This window comes from Anastrepha obliqua, chromosome 4 (assembly GCF_027943255.1).
Source record: "Anastrepha obliqua isolate idAnaObli1 chromosome 4, idAnaObli1_1.0, whole genome shotgun sequence".
In the NCBI taxonomy this organism is placed as follows: domain Eukaryota; kingdom Metazoa; phylum Arthropoda; class Insecta; order Diptera; family Tephritidae; genus Anastrepha; species Anastrepha obliqua.
This window is the reverse complement of record NC_072895.1, coordinates 72,640,892-72,662,499: the sequence shown is the minus strand read 5'-3', so window position 1 is coordinate 72,662,499 and position 21,608 is coordinate 72,640,892. Positions and strand designations below refer to the sequence as shown.

The window sequence follows — 21,608 nt, the reverse complement described above, 5'->3', positions numbered from 1 at the left end:
TAGGAGTTGTTAAGATTAAAAAGTGTTTTCAGTACTTTTGGTGTGACTGTCTGGCGAGGTTGTGTAGAACGGTCTTCAGATATATGGGGGATCACGAGAATTAAGGCAGCCGGAGTTAAGTTGTTGAGGGATGTGGTAACCTATTTCGATACAAATAGGGGGATTCACAAACATATTTCTTTTCTAGGTATAAAAAAGGTCATCGAGTGAACTCATTTTAGAGGGTGGTCACTCAGAGTAGCTTTTGATTCCATACTGTAGGGCGTCTTTGCGCTCAGTAGCTCAGAAATTTCAAATAATTTAAGGCAGGTTTGACCAGCTCCATATCACTATAATTATGCACGTAATAGTACATTTCCAAAGAAGACAAACTCTGGGTGTGCAGGTTTTGCGATTGAGAGAATTGTCAAATGTTTCCATTGCATTTTTCATGGAAATGCTGTTTAATTTGTAATTTTTTCGTTTACTTTTTTATCGTGAAGTGCAAATTGCTGCAATTCTAAATTAGTTCATAAAATTGAAATTATTATGCTGTATAATATATTACGTATTATTTAAAATAATAGACGGTGGGGGGAAAACATATTACTTAAAAACGGATACGGATACAATAACAAAAGATAAGAAATCACCTAGACAAATACTTTTTCCACCATTTAATATAAAAATGTATGCGAACTCAGCATAGCACGCTGTGACAGAGGGGTTTGAAATGAGTTTGAGTTTAATATTTATTTGGGAGTTGGCAAGTGTTTGTGCTTCGGTAGCAAACCTAAAAGTAAGCTGCGGTGAAAACGATAATAAGACACATGAGGGTTGTATAGATATGCCTTTGACTTTCGATGTTAGCGCCACCAGAATCGGGATAAATAGATGATTCTTCCAGTTGAATCTGTAAAAACTGCTAATTTGTTTCAGCCTCCCACACTGGGTCACGAGTTTGGTGTATGAACATACCGCATAGGCTTTGTACCGATCAAAAAACTTGAAAATTTGGAAAGGCCCATCTGTACTGAAATTAAAAAAAAACAATAATAATAATATATATAATTACAATTTAATACTCAAGAGCACGCTGGGAACCTCGAAATCGTATACGTTTATTTGCATCAATGTTAATGTGTTTGTGCCATTTTTTCGATAACTAACTGATGCATCCAATGGCAGATGACATATCAATAGCAAAAAATGGGCGATTCAACTGAAATATACATATATATAAGTATGTATAATAAAATATGTTTACCGCAAATGCAGAAAAGTCCCACTTCGAAAAAGCCACAACAGCAAGATGCTTAAAGCAGCACATACACAAACATAGATGTATACATATTTGCATATGCTTTATGAACGCTGTTAATTGAATCTACTAAGTGGTGCGATTATTGTCAATATAGATATAAACATACATTTGCTCCCACATCGACAATTCTACTAGCTTTGGCCTTTTGGTTGTGGTCGTAATACGAGTACAAAAAAGAGAGAAGAAAAGGGCAAAAAAAAAAAACGCAAGCACGCGATTTATTTTAAGGTAATTTGAAAAGTGCGTGCCGCACTTTTCGCTGGAATGCCGTTGACTCGATGAATGAATAGATATGTGTGGGAAGCATCTACAAGCCACATACACATATGTAAATATGCGTATTTATTATTGCGGTTATTTTTTTTAATTTATTAGTAATTTATGTATTTACAATAATATAACGCGCCTATGCTTATGAGTTTACGAAGATGGCACGAAAAGCTACAACAAGGACAATTTAATAAGATTATTTGCAGTAATGCGAGTTTAATAGTTATCCAAAAATTGAATCAGAAGAAATGAGTCAGTGCTGAAGGTTATAGGCACCGTAGTCTGTTGTTGAAGGTTAAAAAAATTAGCGGGAATAATTTTTTTTTTACTTTCAAGCTTTCCTTGATTTGCAATTACTTTTAATTTTATTTATTTTTAAATTTTTGCTTTAAGTCATTTTGATCATTATTTTATAGCCTTCACATATTTGTTGAAAACAAAAAATAGAGGGTAGTAATTGAATTGGTAGAATACCATTCATAGTACCACAACATTTTGATAATTTTTGACAATTTTTCCTCTTATTAATTTTCATTAATTTAATAATAATAACGAATGTGCAACATTTTTATATGGAGAAAATGCATAACTCCGTCAGAGAGAAAAATGATTAAAAATCAAAGCGGAGTTTGAATCATGTTTTTATACAAAATTAATATAAATTAAGAAATCAAAGGAAAAGTGGACAAAACTGGTCAAAACGGAATTATAGTTTTTTCTATGGGTCTACATAATAGGTATGTGTGCCAGTCTGTTCCGGTCTTGCATATACTTTGCTTTTCACAGTAAGACATATTTATATTAAACAACATCATACATAGGTTCATAGATTCCAAACTTTATTTTTCATATTTTTTATTTATCATTAAATGGCAGCATTGTCGTTTGTTAATTAACTTAAATTTATATAACTATTGACTTATGGTTTATTAACCTTTTTGCTTCTAATTAACTTAGTTAAATGTAATACTTATTGCTTACAACTTAATTGTTTTTACTTTCTCTTTTTGAGCTGTATTTGCTTGAGTGTGTCGGAGCAAATAATTAACTCTCATCCAATTCACTTTCTGATTTTAAACTGGTGGTACTGGCAAGTGATCCCCTTGGGGCTGGAACCCATTCTCATCGGCCACGTAATGCAAGGTGATGATATTTCCTTCTGGGTCCGAGTAGGAGTACAAGCCTGTCTGCACCAACACCAATTCTTCGTGTTCCTCAATCACCTGACCATCGGTGGATTCCTGTTTTGGCACTAGTATTTTCTTCAAGTAACCAGCGTTTTCGACTTTGATGCCATTGGAGGTTTCGTAACTAAGATAAAAGTTAGAGAAATAATAGAAAAATAATTATAACGCAAGAAAATGTTATGAAATTGAAAATGTGAAAATATTATGAGGAAATAAATACTGTTTTCTTTACTAGCTTGAAGGACGTAAAGGAGCCTAGTGACGGATATGAGATTTTTTACCTAGTTTTGCGGGAAAATATTGATTTTTAAACTATCAACACTCGAAACCAGGCATTACGATAAGACTAAAACCAAAAACTAAAAAATATTTAGTAGAAAAAATATTCAAAAAGTGAAATATATTTCCTACAAAAACGAGAGAATCGGTGCTACTTTGCCAGGAGGTATTTTCAAATTGTCCAGCTCACGAAATTTAGTTTAATTTTACTTAATTTTCAAATTCCATGACTATCAAAAAGGTGATGTTTTTCGAGCTTTATGCTATAAAAAATAAATAATTGGCGCTTATACTTCTGTTAGGTGTTTGGCCGAGCTCCTCCTTCTATTTGTGGTGTGCATCTTGATGTTGTTCCACAAATGGAGGGACCTACAGTTTCAAGCCGACTCCGAACGGCAGATATTTTTATGAGGAGCTTTTTCATGGCAGAAATACACTCGGAGGTTTGCCATTGCCTGCCGAAGGGCGACCGATATTAGAAATATGTTTTTATTAATTTTGCTTTCGAACCAACGACCTCTCTGTGAATTCCGAATGGTAATCACGCACCAACCCATTCGGCTACGGCGGCCGCTTTATGCTATATTAACATTTATAATTATCCTTCTAAATACATATTTGGAAACTGGTGAGTTGTAGCGTTAGTGTGGATTTAAATTTTTTCGGTCTAACTACTGTAAGTTATTTCGGGTCCATCGGCGGGATAGGCGGCTAGTAAATTAAGCTCGAACTTGGACAAAATAAGCATACAAAATTATAGTAAGCAATACAAATTTATTATCTTTTCAAAACCCATTTTTCCGAAAACAAAAATATACTCCTATATGAATCTATAAATGTACGCTAAGCCTTAAACATCGTTAAGTTGTAATAAAACTAAAGTCAAAGAACTTCTAATAGTTGTTTTGTGATTAAAAATACTTACAATAAATCTCCCAAAAGGTGAGCAATTGTCGACGGCATATCGACCTGATCTAAACTTGAAAGCATTCAATTTTAAATTATCTTAAAGAGAGGCCGAAAAGTTTAGGTTCCCCATTTGCGGAACAATAGCAGGGCACAAACTGCAGGAGAAGCTCGGTCAAAATTCGATTAAAAGTTGTAATATCAGAATTTGCAGCTGTAGCCAGGCTGCCTTGAAGGCACTACAATACTTTCGTATCTTCTAAAAAATGATGCAGGAAATGGAAGCTAAATTTTGTCGCAAAGGAGAACAGACTTGAACTCATGTGGATATCGGTGCACAGTGTTACTCAGGGTAACGAACTGGCGCATGAATTAGCGAATTGTGGATGTGCGGTTGACCCAATCTGGACCGGCTAAATTGTCAGTCCAGATTTTATAGCAAAAATTAGGTAAAGGAACTTATTCGTATAATCTCAATAATTACAAAATCGCTAACACATTTTTTATCACAAATAATCATCCGAAATTTTCAAGAGTATTGAAGGATAAATTTTGAAATGGACATTTGCAATACCCAATGGTTTTTGTGCACCAAGGTTGTAATTTTATTCAACTTCCTCTTTTATTTAATTATTATTCTACGCTGAACTAATTTTTGGTTAGTATATTTTGAATTAATCATATCCTTGAAAATTCGAAGTCGCTTTCTACAAACATGACTGACTTGACGTCAAAGAGAAAAGCTAAAAACACTATTTTACTATTTTTTACCACTTATTTAGTATAGCAAGAAAATTTATTTTATAGTGTGTTCAGAAATTTTGTAGTTTTTGTTACACGATCTTCTAAGTAAGTACGTAAGTAAAAAAATGAATTGTGAGCTAGGGGAGATCTTCTTGAAGGCCTACACTTTTATGCCGATTTCATGGCATTTGAAGGCAAAAACCACGTGGGAGGTTTATCCGACCGTTATTAGAAATAAATTTATATGTATGTTGTATGTTCACAAAATAAGGATCAAATTCATAACATCAATTCATTTCCGATGTGCTATACATCCATGTATATATAAATACGTCTAAGGAGCTTTACCTTATTCCTACATTTAAAGTTTCATTAAATACTGAAAAACTTCAGCAAAATAAATGAGAAGGTAACCTATAAAATTACGAAGTTTTTTTAACTTTTCCATCTCAATCCCTTAATTCATTTTTTCTGACTTGGTTGCAACAAGTTTATTATTGCTTAAAGTGCAATTATTTATAAGATAAATGTCAAACATAATAACTGAAACATTTTCTTTAAAAAGGGGTAGCACAAAAAACATTGACCAAAGTTGGGATTTTCGAGTCTGAATCACGCCATTAATAACCAGAAAAAAATATTTAAACAAAATTTAAACAATTGTTCTTTTGAAATTTAAAGCTATTCAAATATATGTTTTTTATATAGTTTTTTTAAATGCAAAAAATACTCTCACTTCGAAATACACACCTGCTATTATAGCTGCCATCTGGATTGGTTACATCGATTTGTTTGAGTATTGTGGCAGGTGTTGTTGTTGTAGTAACAGCAGGTGATGTGGCAACTCCAGATTGCTCCTCTGCAGGACGCGCTAATACAAAAGCGAATAGAACTGCCGATAGTAAAACGATAACAAACTTGTACATTTTGTTGCTGTGTTTTTTATTACAAAAGCAAGAACACTTCGTTTAAAAGAAATTATTCGTAAGAATGTATTATTTAACTGTTATAAATTTTATTGGCTAACTCTCTCAACTTTAACATTTAAAGAGTAATGTGGCAGATATCCTTTGGTGAGTGATTGTTTAAATTTTTTAATCCACTTGAATGTCGGAAATGCTATTTAACAACTGGCTGACAGGTACTTAACGTCAGTGCCTTTTTATACACGAAAATTTTCTTGAAGAATCGCAATATCGCATACGAAACAAAGTGAAGAACCGCGGTGAGTAATGAGAAAAAATAACGTAAAAAATGAAGCGGACTCCAATTACCGGCGTAATGCGTACGTATCTACGTAAAGGTATGGGTGGCTGCGTGCGTGAGGGTCGACGAGTGAGTTGCGTTGCGAGCTGTCTGTGTGCGAGACAAGGGAAAGATGGGCGCGCTAGATAAGACTATTGCTAACAAGAACAACAATAACAAAACGAAAACTAAAATGTGAGCATGTGTGAATAAATGGCACTAACCGCAAAGGCAAATATACGCCAGCAGTTTGTATGGTGTGCATGTATGTATGTGCGTATGTATAAAGGTGAGTGGCAAGCAATAGTGTACGCGCGAACATGTGCGAAAGCTGACCATGCTCGTATTTTATATTGTATTTTCTTGTTTTATTTACATTATTTTGTGCACACAATTTCATGTACTACTTATTTATCTACTCTCTTTTAGGTAAATGTGTTGGTAAATTGAAAAAATATTGTATTAGTAACTCTATTTGCATAAAGGAACGGAAGGCTCAATTATACCGACAAGCATGCTCCTATGGTATAAATTATTGGTCGAATTTGTGTTCGTCATTCAGGCGATGAAAATTTGGAGTTGCGCTGTCTATTAAGCTTGGTTTTATATTTCTTTTCGCGAATCATGGAAAAACGTTATGTGATCAATTTGAATTTCACGCAAACATATGACCATTGTTTAATTCATTAAAAATTCATTAAAAATCATTAAACAATTTTTATAATGGGCACGTTGGCCTGTCGAAATTGACAGCTTCATTTCAGCAGCGTGTACTGTACGACCATATATTATGAATGCAGGCCGAAAAGGTATTTCCCATGTATGATAATTTACGATATTTGATTAAATTATGTAAATTAGATGATGTGCATTTTTGCGTATATGGGTCAGATGTGTAAAATTTTTGTTGCGACAACGAATAGGTTAAGCTTAATTTGCTTGTATTTTTTTTTATAAAAAAACATGAGCTTTAGGGGATACATACTCATTTAAATATATATTTTCAAACGTGCTTGAGATTTCCAAGGGCGTTAATAGTAGGACCCACTCAAGAAGAGCGCCTGCTAGAGTGAAATAATTATTCTATACTAATTTGATAAGTGAATCATTTTTGATTCTTTACACTCCAGTTTATCGATTTATATAGGGTGGGCCATGTAAAATTTTCTTTTTGAACCGGCTATAAAAAAAAACTAATCAATATTTTTTCAAACTTTTTTTTTTTTATTTTGAAGATTGAACATTGTTATTTATGAATAAAAAATAATATCGTTCAAATGACTGCCACGATCAACCCAATTTTTAAGCACATTTTCGATTGTTTGGGCTCTAATTTCATGAATGGCAACATCGATTTCGTGCTTTAAAGCATCAATCGTCTCTAGATGGTTCGCATAGCATTTGTCCTTAACGGCTCCCCACAAAAAATAGTCCAACGGGCTTATATCACAGCTCCGAGGCGGCCAATTGATATCGGAATTTCGGCTGATTATTCGGTTTTCAAAAACGGTAGCCAAAAGTTCGAGTGTACCTTTGGCAGTGTGACAAGTTGCACCGTCTTGTTGAAACCAAATGTCGTCCTCTTCAATTTTTGGAAACAACTCGTCGTTGAGCATGTCACGGTAACGCTCGCCATTTACTGTAACCGCGGCTCCTCGCTCATTTTCGAAAAAAAAATGGCCCGATGATGCCGCCAGACCGAAAACCGCACCAAACAGTGACTCGTTGTGGATGCATTTGCTTCTCTACAGTAACGTGTGGATTTTCTGAGCCCCAAATCCGACAATTTTGCTTATTGACGTAGCCACCGATGTGAAAAGAAGAAGAAGACTCACCACTTTGGAAATAGTTTTTCAATATTTCCCAACTTTGTTCAAGCGTATAGCGTCCCATTTCGTAAATGTCAAACCTTTAAGTATTGAACACATTTGACATGCCATTTGTGTTACCATTCGCAAAAAAATAGGTGGTTCAAAAAGCAAACGCTACATGGCCCACCCTGTATAACTGAGAAAGATGCGAAATTGAACTAAAAAAATAGAAATGAGAAAAAATTTAAAAAATTACACTGTGCAACAAAATGCCATCTTCGCAATGTATCAAAATTCAGCTAATGAAATACGGCAATTCGGGTGAAGGAATAATTCTCTCATACGCCATTTCTATAGTTTATGTCCGGATTTCTATAGATACATATACTATATGTTTAGTGTTAAGAACTTAACGTAATTCGGCAATAAATAAAAGATTCTTGAATATTTTTAAACGATTTTTTTAATTTGAAGAGTAAACCTTGTCATGGAATGAAATTTATTTATGACTTCAAGTATGATTTCCACTACTTCTCTCAATTTTTCAGTACATTTTTAGAAGTTTCGTCAATTATTTTACTTGTTGCAACTTCGCTTTTATATTCCGATTTTAAAATCGTTCCTAATGCTTCGCGTAATATTTATCCTTAACAACGTCGCTCACAAATAATATAAAAAATAGTCGCAGCTTCTAGGTGATCAATTGAGATTACCGCTTCAGCGGAGTATTCGGGTTTTGATACTCCAAGTGAAAAGAGCCTCATATTGTGAATATTTTGGCATAAACTTAATTTCGGAAATTTTTGAAAGTGATTAGTTAAATTGCATAGAAGTCTTAAAATCGCCGGGTGCTAAGTTGTGAAAGCACGAATTATAGCAATATGTGTATGTGTGTTGCCCCCTTTAGTTGTTTTTTCTTACTTTCTCTTCTTTTTGTTCGTTTATTCGCAGCATTGACGTCTCGGAAAATTGGCAAGGCATAATTGTGTATTTTATCATTATTGTGTGTTTTTCTACTTTCTTTGAAATGTGTACAAATATCCATATGCGAAAGAGATATCTCTCTAAAAGTTCTTCAGATAAAACAGTCTTCTGATTTCATATACCGCTTCATTCTAAGAAGAAATAAGCTTTGGCAATATCTAAACAAATTCTGACAATATAAAGGGTTTTTCAATTGGCGCGGGTCGATTTTGGCACCCTGTGGCAGCCATTTTGTTTTGGACATCTGTCAAATCTTTTGTTTATTATTCAGTTATTTATGCCAAATCATCATAGCAAGTTACACGATTGAACAGCACGGTCAAATGATAAAACTTTATTATCAAAATGAGTGTTCATTAACACAAACGTTGCGCGCATTGCGCCCATTTTTCGGTAGACGTGGTGGCCCTTCAAAGTCGACTCTTCAACGTTTGGTGGCCAAATTTGAGACGACCGGGTCAGTAAACAATCAGCCAACGTTCAAGGAACGCAAGATCAGCCGAGAACATTGGCGCGGTCCGTGAAAGTGTACAGCAGAACTCGAGGCAGTCTATTCCTCGCCGTGCACAAGAACTTGGCCTTTCGCAGACTTCAACTTGGCGAATTTTGCGTCGGGACTTGGGCCTACACCCGTACAAGATTCAACTGACCCAGGAGCTCAAAGTTTATGACCATAGACAACGCCGTTTGTTCGCTGACTGGGCTTCGAATCGTTTAGAAGAGAACCCCAGTTTTGGACGAAAAATCATCTTTAGTGACGAGGCGCATTTTTGGATGAATGGCTGTGTTAACAAACAAAATTGCCGTATATGGGACGATACCAATCCACACGAGGTTCACCAGGTGATAATGCATCCTCAAAAAGTTAGCGTTTGGTGTGGATTTTGGGCCGGCGGCATCATTGGTCCGTACTTTTTTGAAAACGACGTTGGTGAGGCGGTCGCTACACAACGATGATAACCAATTTCTTATGGCCCATATTGAACCATATGGACCTAGACGACATGTGGTTCCAGCAGGACGGCGCTACATGCCACACAGCAAACGCCACGATTGACATTCTGCATTAACGATTTGAGGGTAAGGTTATCTCTCGCAGGGGTGATGTGAATTGGCCACCAAGGTCATGCGATTTGACCCCGCTAGACTTTTTCCTGTGGGGTTTCTTGAAGTCTCAGGGTCTATGCAAATAAACCACAATCGACCGATGATCTAAATGTGAATATAACACAGGCCATCGCTCAAATTCAGCCGGATCTATGCGGAAGAGTCATTGAAAATTGGACCACTCGGATCCGTTCCACCGTAAGAAGCCGAGGCGGGCATTTGAATGATGTCATATTCCACACTTAATGGCATATATGCGCCTTTCAAATAAAAAAATAATTTTGTCAATAACTCACACACAGCTTCTTTTATTCCATTTCAACATCTACCTGCCCTTATTGAAAAACCCTTTACATAATAATAATATATGTATATAAAACTATCCATTAGCTCCTTTACTAAGAGCCGTTGTCAGGACCATGTTGTTTTTGTGTTATTTTGGTGTTGTGCAGTGTTATTGTTGAGTAATGCAAAACTATAGAGAACCCATACTAAATGCGGATAAATGCTACTCGTATTGGAAAATTGAAGTACGAATGAGTCTACTGGCTCACTAAATTCATTAGCGTATAACCTTTTTCAACAGAAATTAGCACTTCGAACACCTATAAAAGGTTGCTTCTACTATTTACATGTTTTAGTTGTTAGTGTTGTTGAGTGAGTGGGGAAGTAAACTAAAAACTGTACTAAAGCAAAAAAGGTGCAAAAGCTCGATTACGTCCGATTGGGCTTCACGGGCCAGTTGAGAATTGAGAGTATGAACATAAATGCCATTATTACAATTCTCATACTCGTATATGCAAGAGTGCATAAATGCATGCGTGCCTGATGATGTCTAGCTGTAATTGGCTATTAGTAGTTCATAAATGATTTTCTCATTTATTTGTACACACATGCATACATAAAGTTGCTAATACAAATGACCTACAGCAGTAGGTCTCTATGGAAAACTATATTTATAAAGCTATGCTCTGCAGCCAAATAAAATGCAATAGAGGAAACTCAACAAACGAAATAAAAATACCCATCGTTGTTCACTAACATGCAAAAATTTAGCAGTACTAATTGAAACAAAAAATAACAAACGAATTTATTTTTATTATAACATTAATTTATTTCATTATTTATCTAAGAAATATGTCTATCTAAAGTCAAACCAGACATACTACATGTGTTTATATGTATAATATTATATTTTTATTAAAATTGTCAGAGTGTGAGTAGAATTCGATTTCCGCATCACTACCTGTCCATGGGCTTAACCATATCTATATGGATGTCAAAACTTATGCAAATATTGAGCCATCTCAGTCATATTTGGTGCAAAGTCGCATTAAAATACAAAAAAAAAAAAATTTGTCTATATAAGTAAATATGTTATCTTTAAATATAATATTATTAATTATTCTGTCTTCATCTATAAATACTCTATCTTTGAAGTTGATTGTTTGTTTGGTTTATTAGTATGTATGTTTGTATATGCACACTAAAACTATTAGGTCAGTTGTTCCGGATTCGGATGTCCCTCGGCATGTACAGGCCTAAAGTCTCAGAGGACTAAGAGCACTCGAACTTGAACAGGCCTTGTGAACAGGCATACTCAGTAGAGCATCTGATTCGATTTTTGGTCTCGATTTGGTCTCTAAATGCAAAAATTTTGCTTAAATTACTCCAAACTGTCAATTTCTGTTTGTAGGTTTTAACTTTTTAGGAATCAGGAGCAAAAAGATACGTTATTTTTGTTGTGTTTGCACGTATTTAATTATAAAGGGTCTTTCAAAAGACTCGCCTAGATATTGTTATTCAATAAATTATGTAAAAATATAGATTCTTCTGGTTTCACTATTCTAACAATTATATGTGAAAAATGATATAATTTAAATGAGCACTATAGGTCTATAGGTAAAATCCGCAAAACTGTCGATTCATGAATGCCTAATTGTTGAGAAGCAAAAAAGTGTACAGCAAAAAGATTTTCAATAGAACGTCCAGTTTTTGGTCTGCCAGTTATTTCTATATCCTCGACAGAACCGGCTTCTTTAAATTATTTTACCAACCTTGAATTGTCGACTTATTCGGACGATTATTCCTACCGAAATCACGAATTTTGCGATATCTTATTCTTAACCTGTTAAGCGATTAGTTTTTCTTAGACAGCTCGATTTACTGTGCTGAATTAATTTCAAGCGAAGACTGTGTCAATGCAAAACCGGTTTTCAGTCAAATATTGGATTCACCGTGCGCGTTGGCTGAACTATTATGATAACGATTATCAGGAAATTCAGTGTTCATGCTTACTTTATAATGTCAAAATAACAGGGAAATTTTCGTTTTTTGCTTAACTTTAAATTTCATATCAAATGCAATTTCCTTTTTCAGCATGACGCACATTAACTGAAAAATGAACTTTTGCAATTGACGCATATATACGACATAATCACTTAACAGGTTAAAGATCGACAATTTTCATAATAAAAATTTTAACGTATGCTATAATGTATGTATGGGTGTTTGTCTTTCTATATACGCAAAATTACTTTTGGTCAGAGGATGTTCAAGGTTTGGAAAAAGCGTTGGCATATATCGGCGGGGCATTTCTTTAGAGGTGTACCCTCTAAGGTGATAAATAAATAAATTTTTTCGAGAAAAATAAAAAGTGGCCTCACTTTTTGAACACACCTCGTACAAGCGTGATTTGGGGTGCTTGGTATTTTCCATATTATGTAAGCTTTCTTCAAGTGTGGCTAAGTACACTAAGCGCTGTATTGTCTATCTAACGCTCTGCTATAAATAAATTCAAGTCACGTAATAATTATAGAAAAAAATTGCTGGGTTTTGACAATAAATCTGCGAATTTAGTGTAGTTTTATTGTTAAGCCGCTAACGGTGAAATAAAGCAAATAAGGCTGAATAGAAAGATAATAGAGAAATAAATAAATGACAAAGTAAATGAAAAAATTTAAATACTGCTTGCTGTGTCGTAGAAAGCCCAAAATTTGCACTGAATACAAGTCATTCAAAAAATTATTTTACCGCGTTTATAAATGTGTTCCGACATACACACACACATATATATATATTAGGCCGGGTCGATTTGTGGGGAGGCAAAAAAATCGCTATTGCTCTGTGAAAATCATATTCTAGAGATCAAAATAAGAAACTTTGCCGAAGAAAAAATACCTCTAAAACGAATTCTGATGTCCCCCAATTTGGGTCGAACTTTTTAGTTTCTTTTCTCATGTAAAGGCCAAAAATGGTGATATTTTGAAATGATTGTATGGGGAACACCCCAGGGGAGTTCCAGGGGGTGTGTCACTGACATGGGTGGATCGGCCGTCCAAAGTTAGTGGGGGTCGGTCATACATTTGGACTCGATTGGAGCACTCTAAATGAGTCAAAGTGGGATTTTTCGTTCGACCCAAATTGGAGGACATCAGAATTCGTTTTAGAGGTATAGTTCCTTCGGCAAAGTTTCTTATTTTGATCCCTAGAATACGATTTTCACAGACCAATGAGCGATTTTAAAATCGACCCTCCCTAATATATATATATATAATTGGCGCGTACACCCTTTTTGGGTGTTTGGCCGAGCTCCTCCTCCTATTTGTGGCGTGCGTCTTGATGTTGTTTCACAAATGGAGGGACTTACAGTTTCAAGTCGACTCCGAACGGCAGATATTTTTATGAGGAGCTTTTAAATGACAGAAATACACTCGGAGGTGTGACATTGCCTGCCGTGGGGCGACCGCTATTAGAAAAATGTTTTTATTAATTTTGGTGTTTCACCGAGATTCGAACCTACGTTCTCTCTGTGAATTCCGAATGGTAGTCACGCACCAACCCATTCGGCTACGGCGGCAAATACTTATACATATAAATAGGCACATACCTACCTTTAATGTTTTTGTTTTGATTTTGTTTTTTGGGTGAATAAACTCGAATCACACTGCTCACGTACACTTACACACATACCTTCGCATGCATGCATATATGCATAAAATAGTCAAATCACACATAAATTTTATATCAATAAATAATTTTACGTTTCTTTAATGTATTATTTTTATTAACTTTTTTACACAAATTTCGTTGGTTCGCATTTAATTATGCATTTTTACATCAATCACGTAAAAATAAACAAGAATTGCGTTTAAGCTTGCTTTTACAAATCAGTCCAAAATAATTTTTCTTCTATATATTTAGCGCATTGCATTGCAAAGATCACAGTTCTCTATCTTGAATTGCTTTCAATTCACTCATACAAAAACATGTATATTATGTATATATATACAAACATTTGTTAACTTAGTGCTTCCTCCTGTCTGCTTCTGGATTGTAGGGATGTTCTTCCAAATACTTCAATGTCTTCAATACCGATTCGGGTACTGGTGGTGGTGTTGGTAAATGTTCACCCATTGGCTGGTAGCCATTCTCATCTGCCACATATGTCACCAAATATTGCTTGCCATCATCAGCGACAAATGCAAATTTACCCTCAATTGCTTCACCCTCGTGCGCTCCATCCACATTTTTTAAAACACCGTCCTGTGAGGCTTTCGAGCCATCGCCGAGTTCGTAACTATAGGAAGCGGAAAAAGAAAATAGAACAAAATGATTAACTGGTATTAGCATATGAATTAATTATTGAGGCGAGGTGACAAAACAAAAACAAGTCGCTTTGATAGGTATGCGATTTATGAGATGTGCGAAATGTTCTTGTTAAAAAATCGAAAACATGTGGTATTTGACGCGTTTGTGTGCATTTTAATTTGCCAGTACTTTGGAGGAGAGATAAAGATTGCTTGAACGTGGAATGTGATCTAATTTTTTAAGTAAGTTGGTGCTTGATTTGATGGGAAGATACATAGTTTATGGGAGAAATTTGTATATAAAATTGTTGATCATAATTTAAATGTACTTTTTATACTAATTTTGAGATTTTCTCAAACGATGTCTAGAGTTCATTGCACTGATAAAATATTCTAAAAATGTACCAGTTTCATATAGGTTCTTAGACGAAGACAAGTAATAAAGTAAATCATAATATGTGTATGTGTGTTCTATTATAGGAAATACGTCTTTCGTAAATGTTTGGCTGAACTTCTGCTCCAACTTATGGTGTGTGTCGAGGAGTTGTCCAATGCCATTAAGTATTATGATTTTTTTTCCGAGAATTGTTGATTAGAATTATAAAAATAATTTTTGCTCACTATATTATTTTGAAAGGAATTAAGTTTCAAAAACTTTATGAAACTCTTGCTTCAAATATTGTACTTCTGATAATCCAACTGTTTGTATGATTTTTAATCATATACCTGTTAATTAGTAATACTATGCTTACGTGTTTACGTGTTTACGATTTGCCTATTTGCCTACTTTATATTTCTCACTATGATCTACTGGGTGCATTGTCCTGATGAAAAGGAAGGCAAAGAGGAATGGCGGAATTAGGAAATTTAATTGCCTTTATAACGATTTTATATACCACCATTGATACTTTTGCAATAACTGAGTTCACGCGTGCCTCAGAATCTAATATGAAGTAATTTAATGGACGTAGGTACTTAGCTGTTTCATGGTAGAAATACACTCGGAGGTTTGCCATTGCCTGCCGAGTATACTGGATATTATTATTGAAAAAAAGGATATCGTATTGGAAAATCGTCGAGTGACTGAAAGAGATTTAGTAGAAGCCCTTGTCTTATCATTGGGTTATGTAAGCAATATTTTTACTGAATTATTGGGATTCAGAAAGCTATGCTGATAGTGGTACAAAAACATATTCGAATGCGATTTTCCAGCAACATTTATAGCGTTTTCAAAAGGATAAAATAGATTTTGTGCGTCTATTCATCACTGTGGATAAGACTTGGGTCTATCACCATTATCGCAAATCAAAAAAATCATTTTCATCCATGAATAAAATTTTCCAATTGTTGGAGTGTCCACCGTATTCACCATATTTGGCCGCTTGCGTTTTTCATCAAATGATGAGGTCATAACAGCTTTCGAAGCGTATTTTGCAGTCCTTCCATATTCTCACTTCGGAGATGGAATCCATTAATTGGAATCTCGTTCGAACCAGTATATTGATATTCAGCAAAACTTATAATTATTATTGAACAGTTTAGTATTTCGAATAATTTTTTTGATAAAAAACCCCACCAATTAATGACTCATTAGTCGTATTTTTCTCTTCTGTACTACTCTTATTATAAAAGTTTAGGAAAGCTGATTGAAACTTCGATAGATAATTATTAATCCATAGCAAACATATATTGATATCTTAAACTTCAAATTGATTAAACCATTTATTTTTCGTAAAATCGATTGTATGGATAGGCCTATAATATTTCAAGCACGCGTTTGAGAATAATCCAAAAAATTAATGACTTGTTCTGCAGTGACCTCATTACTAATACTATTACCGGTTATATAGGGCCCGCCATCTATCGTTACGGATTTGAACTAGGTATTATTTGAAGAATGGTAACACTTAGCTGTCATCTGATTTGGACGAAAATTAGTTTTATTCTTCCGCTGAACGAAAATGGTTGTGTATACGCTCAAAGAACGCTGGGAAATATTGCGACATTACTTTGAAAATCATGGTAATGTTGCAGAATGTGTACGAAAATTACGTACGGCAATGGGAAGAAGAAAAGCACCGAATGAAGCGTATGTGCGTTACTTTGCGAAAAATGTAAGAGAAACTGGGTTGCTTATTGACAAACCAACGCGTGACCGACCAAAAACCGTGCGTACACCCGAAAATATTGCTGCTGCGGCCGAGAGTGTTCGTGAATCACCAGGAACATCAGTTCACCGTCGTTCTCAACAATTGGACATTTCGGAGACATAATTGAGAAGAATTTTGCGTAAAGACCTTGGTATGACGCCATATGGCAGCCATATGGATGAAGTTGTGTTCCATCATTAACCGGAAGGATTGTACTTCAAAATAAAAAAAAAACAGTTTGGAAAAATATTGAGTAGTTTCTTTTTTATAGCATTTTTAATTCCGTAAAGATATACGGCGGACCCTGTATAATCGTGTGCATGGTAAGATTTATTCTATTTCGACTATCTTCTTGATGAAAAAGTCCAAAAAATTAATGTCTCATTTCTCTTTCTACTTCTATACGCTTATCAATCGTTTTGGTGACAGATCAATATATAAATATTACCCGATAACATACATTAATCGATAAGAAAACAATAACTACAATAGATGAAATCATTTACGGTTTTGGTTAAAAAAAGGATAATTCTTTCTAATATTGATCTCTTCTCAAGGGTTTATTTGTATTATTGAATGGTACAACTTAAAGGCCTCAGCAAAGCAAAAAAATTAAGTAATTACTATATTTCGACAGACAGATTTATTTGAAACAAAGAACTGTATGTACAAGGTATGGGCAAAGTCAGATATTATAGCTGGCAATTAGAAAAAGCAAGTTAGTTAATGATTTCTAATTTTTTTCACCCACAGTAGCTTATAGATTAATGTATATAAAAAATATATTATGAGAAATGTTTTAGATTGGCATTTCTGCTCCAAAAAAATCTTTTAAATTAAACTCAAAACAAGTTATTAAAACAAAATATTTCTTAATGAATACTAAGTATTCTTGTAGGTAACTGCTTTGTCGATATATAACGATTTCTTTCACATTGTTTTATACCACATCTTGTAACTACATGCATATTTTTTATAGAAAATATGTACGCACTTATTCATGTATACATATAACCACTTCAAATTGACATAATTCTATTAGTTCCTCAGTAATTCACTTTTCAAACATTCACATTAGTGCTTACTGGTAGTGAAATTTTCCATTATATTCCACCATGGCTTCATTTGAGATCAATTCCACTTCTGCCTTTGTCGGTGACGAGATAAAGAATAGACAGAGAGCCAATAACAGTTTCATTGTATGTTTTTTTAACTTGACTAGAAATCCACACAGAAGTAACGGTGTAACCTAACCGCAATTAAAACTACTCAAATTCTTTTAATTAATTTCTACGTTAAAAATAATAACAATACTACTACTTAGTATAGTTTAAATTAAATCAGAGAACTTCGCCCAAAAACGCGACACGTTGAATGACAAGCAACATGTACTAATAACAGACTTTTATACGTGTATCAAAGCCATGATCCAGCGACAACGTCAGCAGCAGATCGCGACGAGATTCCTGACACCAAAAAAATGCTTAAAAAGATGAAATAAAGATATGTGTTTGTACGTATGTATACAAACATGTACAATTATACTCTTAAAATTCGGCGACTATTCAATGTCGATAAAAATAAACAAATTTTTGAGTGGCATTAAATAAATTCGTACGTTTATAATAAATAATATTGAACTTGTTTTCCATCTCAAGAATTTCACACTTATACATCGGTGAATAAGTGGTTAAATGTATATATATACATACCATATATGTATATTAAGCTACAAATTCAAATCAGAGCATATGTATACAAATATGTCATTTTGTTGTTGAAACTTTGATTTGTTTTGTTTTGGAAATGTTTCATTGCAGTTCAGCACTTAGACCTAATCGCCAAGAATTTGTGAAATTTGGATAAAAGCTGGAAATAAAATTCTATCAAATATTATAAAGCGGCCAGTTTAATTGTGAATTGAAATGTACCATTTAGCTAGACAGGGGATCCAGAGAAATTAGAGGATTGTGGTTCTCTTGAAAATCTGTGGTATGCTACTGGAGAGATAGGTTTCGCGGCAACCCAGTGAGCGTGACAACGGGTGGATCGGAGGCACTCGGGGGCACTTTTAGGCTTAGCAAAGTCGCAACCCTCGATTTTCATGGATTCGCTTTCCGGACATTGCCCGTTACTATTCACGCAATAATACTTGGTATTGCTTAGAGTCCTTTTGACCGCAGTTGTGCGGCGGATGCAGCGGAATCATCTCAACACTTTTTTCTAAGATGTCCTGCTTTCATGAAGTTGAGAGTTAGACATCTTACTTCTCACCTGCAGATATAACATTTTTAGATGTTACCCACCTGATGACATTCGTAAGTAGTATGAAGCCGTTAAGACGGCTTGGTCTTCTCCATAACACTCAAATCCCCCTGGGTGAATTCCGGCAAATAATGTCTGTGAATATTCTGGAATATATTTTACACCCTAAAATCCTCATGATTAGCCATAGCTTTGAAATGTTGTCTGAGTTTAGCTCGCTCGGAAAAGGGTGGCAGTGGGTTAGAACCCTTATTGAAATTTGTTAAGAGTAGAAAATCAGTTTTATTATCCTTTACTTTCAATTAATTTGTTTTTTTAATACATAATATCGTTAAGTACGTTTCCCTTTAGCAAATATTGGTAGAAATCCGTTACCAATAGCCCGCTCGTGAATACGAGGTGTGTTCATAAAGTATCGCAAATTTTGTGTTTTTTTTCAAAAATTCTTTATTTATTCATTAATATCTATTTTGTCCCCTTCAAAATAGTCCCCATGAGATATTTTGCACTTGTGGCAACATTTTTTCCAATCTTCGAAGCACTTCAAAAAATTATTTTTTTATCTTGTTCAGCTCCTCCTTCGATGCCGTCTTTATCTCGTCAATCATAGAGTAGCGTCATCCTTTCATGGGCCTCTTCAGTTTCGGGAATAAGAAAAAGTTACAGGGAACAGATCTGGGGAATACGGTGGCTGTGGCATCATTAGCGTGTTGTTTTTGGCCAAAAAGTCGCGCACAAGCAACGATGTGTGAGCGGGGGCGTTATCGTGATGCAAGAGCCAATTTTTGTTCTTTCACAAAACCGGGCGTTTCTGGCGGATTGCTTCGCGCAAATTGCAAATAACTTGCAGGTAATATTCCTTATTGACCGTTTTACCCTATGGCAAGAACTCATGATGCACAATGCCCCTTCAATCGAAGAAACCGGTAAGCAAAACTTTTACATTCGACCGAACTTGGCGCGCTTTTTTCGGTCTTGGTTCGTGCGGCAACTTCCATTGAGATGATTGAGCTTCGGTTTCCACGCCATAACCATAAACCCACGATTCATCACCAGTTATGACCCTCTGGAGCAAATTTGGGTTGTCGCGGACAGAGTCCAACATCTCATTAGCAACGTTCATGCGATGCTGCTTTTGGTCGAAATTGAGCAGTTTTGGTACGAATTTTGCGGCGACCCATCTCATGCCAAATCATTGAACAAAATCGAAAGGCACGAGCCAATCGATATGTCTAGGTCCTCAGCAACTTCTTTAACGGTGATTCGCCGATTGGCCAATACCATTTTCTTCACTTTATCAATTTTTTCGACTGTTGTTGAAGTGCTCGGGCGTCCAGCACGCTTTTCGTCGTTCACATCTTCTCGGCCTTCTGAGAACATTTTGTATCACCGATAAACGTTCCTTTGGTACAAAGTAGCTGCTCCGTATGGGACTGTCAACAATCGAAATGCATCCGCGCACTTAATTTCGTTTTTCACATAAAATTTTATATAGGTTCTTTGATCCATCTTTTTGAATAGGTAAACATCGAAGACGAGCCGAAACACGTGCAAGCAAAGCAGCTGTCAACAATTAACATTCAAAATGGCCGAACTCGTCGGCATGAGGGAGACCAATGAGTACCAACATATCGCCACAAAAAATCGAAATTCGAATATACGTAACCTGCGAAAATTCAAAATCCGCTATAATTTTTTGAACACCCCTCGTATGTACGTCTAGTATTTCTTCAGGTTTAATAGCCTCTTTCTCGTTCCCTATCAAATCCGCTGCATTAAAAATGAATTAGAAATAAACTAGTTTTACATCTAGAACCAGTTAATTCAGATTTGCTTGTTTTCTTTTGCTGGGCCCCAATTGTATTATATTATTTTAATTGAATTAGCATAAGAGGAATTTGCCATCAACGAAGCGTAGACTATTGTATCAAATACGTGCAAATTTTATTTTTAGATGAAATACAAATTGTAGCAAATCATCAACTTGGATGTCTTAAGCAACAGCTCCAGATGCAGAGCTTTACAGCTAACCACAAATATGTAGAATTCTAAAAAGTAGCAAAAAGTTTTTGGGAATATTTTTCTAGTAGCTGCTTTTTCATATAAGGCAATGCAAAATCAGATAGCAGTCGCAGTAGCCGAATAGGGTGGTGCGTGACTACTAATCGGGAGCGCGCGGGCACGAAACACCAAATGTAGAAAAAGTATTTTCTAATACCGAATCTCCGAGTGTTTTTCTAGCAGGAAAAAGGTTCTCATAAAACTGTCTGCTAATCGGAGTCAGCTTAAAACTATAGGTTTCTCCATTTGTGTCAAAACATGAAGACTTACAACACAAACAGGGGAGGAGCTCACAATAAAGAACAAAGCCCCAATTATATATTCATATACTAGGTTGTTCAATAAGTTTTTTTTTCGATAAGAAAAACACAATTTTATGGTTTGAAATATACTTTATTATTCAGTATAGTCTCCCTGAACATCAATACACTTCTAACGAGATTCCAATTCATGAATTCCATCCCTGAAGGGAGAATCTGGAAGTGCTGTAAAATACGCTTCCAAAGCTGTTATGACCTCATCATTTAATGAAAAAACCTTCTACGCATGGGCTTTTAGGCCTGGAAACAAATGGAAAGGAAATTTTTTCTTCTGCAAACAGGGTATGTCTTCACGCTTTTTTTCTTCAGCTTGTCTAAAAGGTTACAATAATATTCAGAATTTATTGCTTTTCCAGTTGCAAGTAATTCACCTTCCTATCCGATTTC

General features: G+C 35.1%; 2 protein-coding genes across 2 annotated transcripts; both read right to left on the bottom strand.

The window, feature by feature from the left end:
- Positions 1-2,595: 2,595 nt before the first annotated feature.
- Positions 2,596-5,738, bottom strand: LOC129246284 (endocuticle structural glycoprotein SgAbd-4). Its single transcript, XM_054884979.1, has 2 exons — positions 5,440-5,738; positions 2,596-2,884 (listed from the first exon to the last, which is right to left on the bottom strand). The coding sequence occupies exons 1-2, from the start codon at positions 5,613-5,615 to the stop codon at positions 2,647-2,649; spliced, it is 414 nt and encodes a 137-aa protein (XP_054740954.1). The 5' UTR covers positions 5,616-5,738; the 3' UTR covers positions 2,596-2,646.
- An 8,232-nt stretch (positions 5,739-13,970) lies between these two features.
- Positions 13,971-17,915, bottom strand: LOC129246149 (endocuticle structural glycoprotein SgAbd-3). Its single transcript, XM_054884719.1, has 2 exons — positions 17,661-17,915; positions 13,971-14,415 (listed from the first exon to the last, which is right to left on the bottom strand). The coding sequence occupies exons 1-2, from the start codon at positions 17,771-17,773 to the stop codon at positions 14,142-14,144; spliced, it is 387 nt and encodes a 128-aa protein (XP_054740694.1). The 5' UTR covers positions 17,774-17,915; the 3' UTR covers positions 13,971-14,141.
- Positions 17,916-21,608: the final 3,693 nt, after the last annotated feature.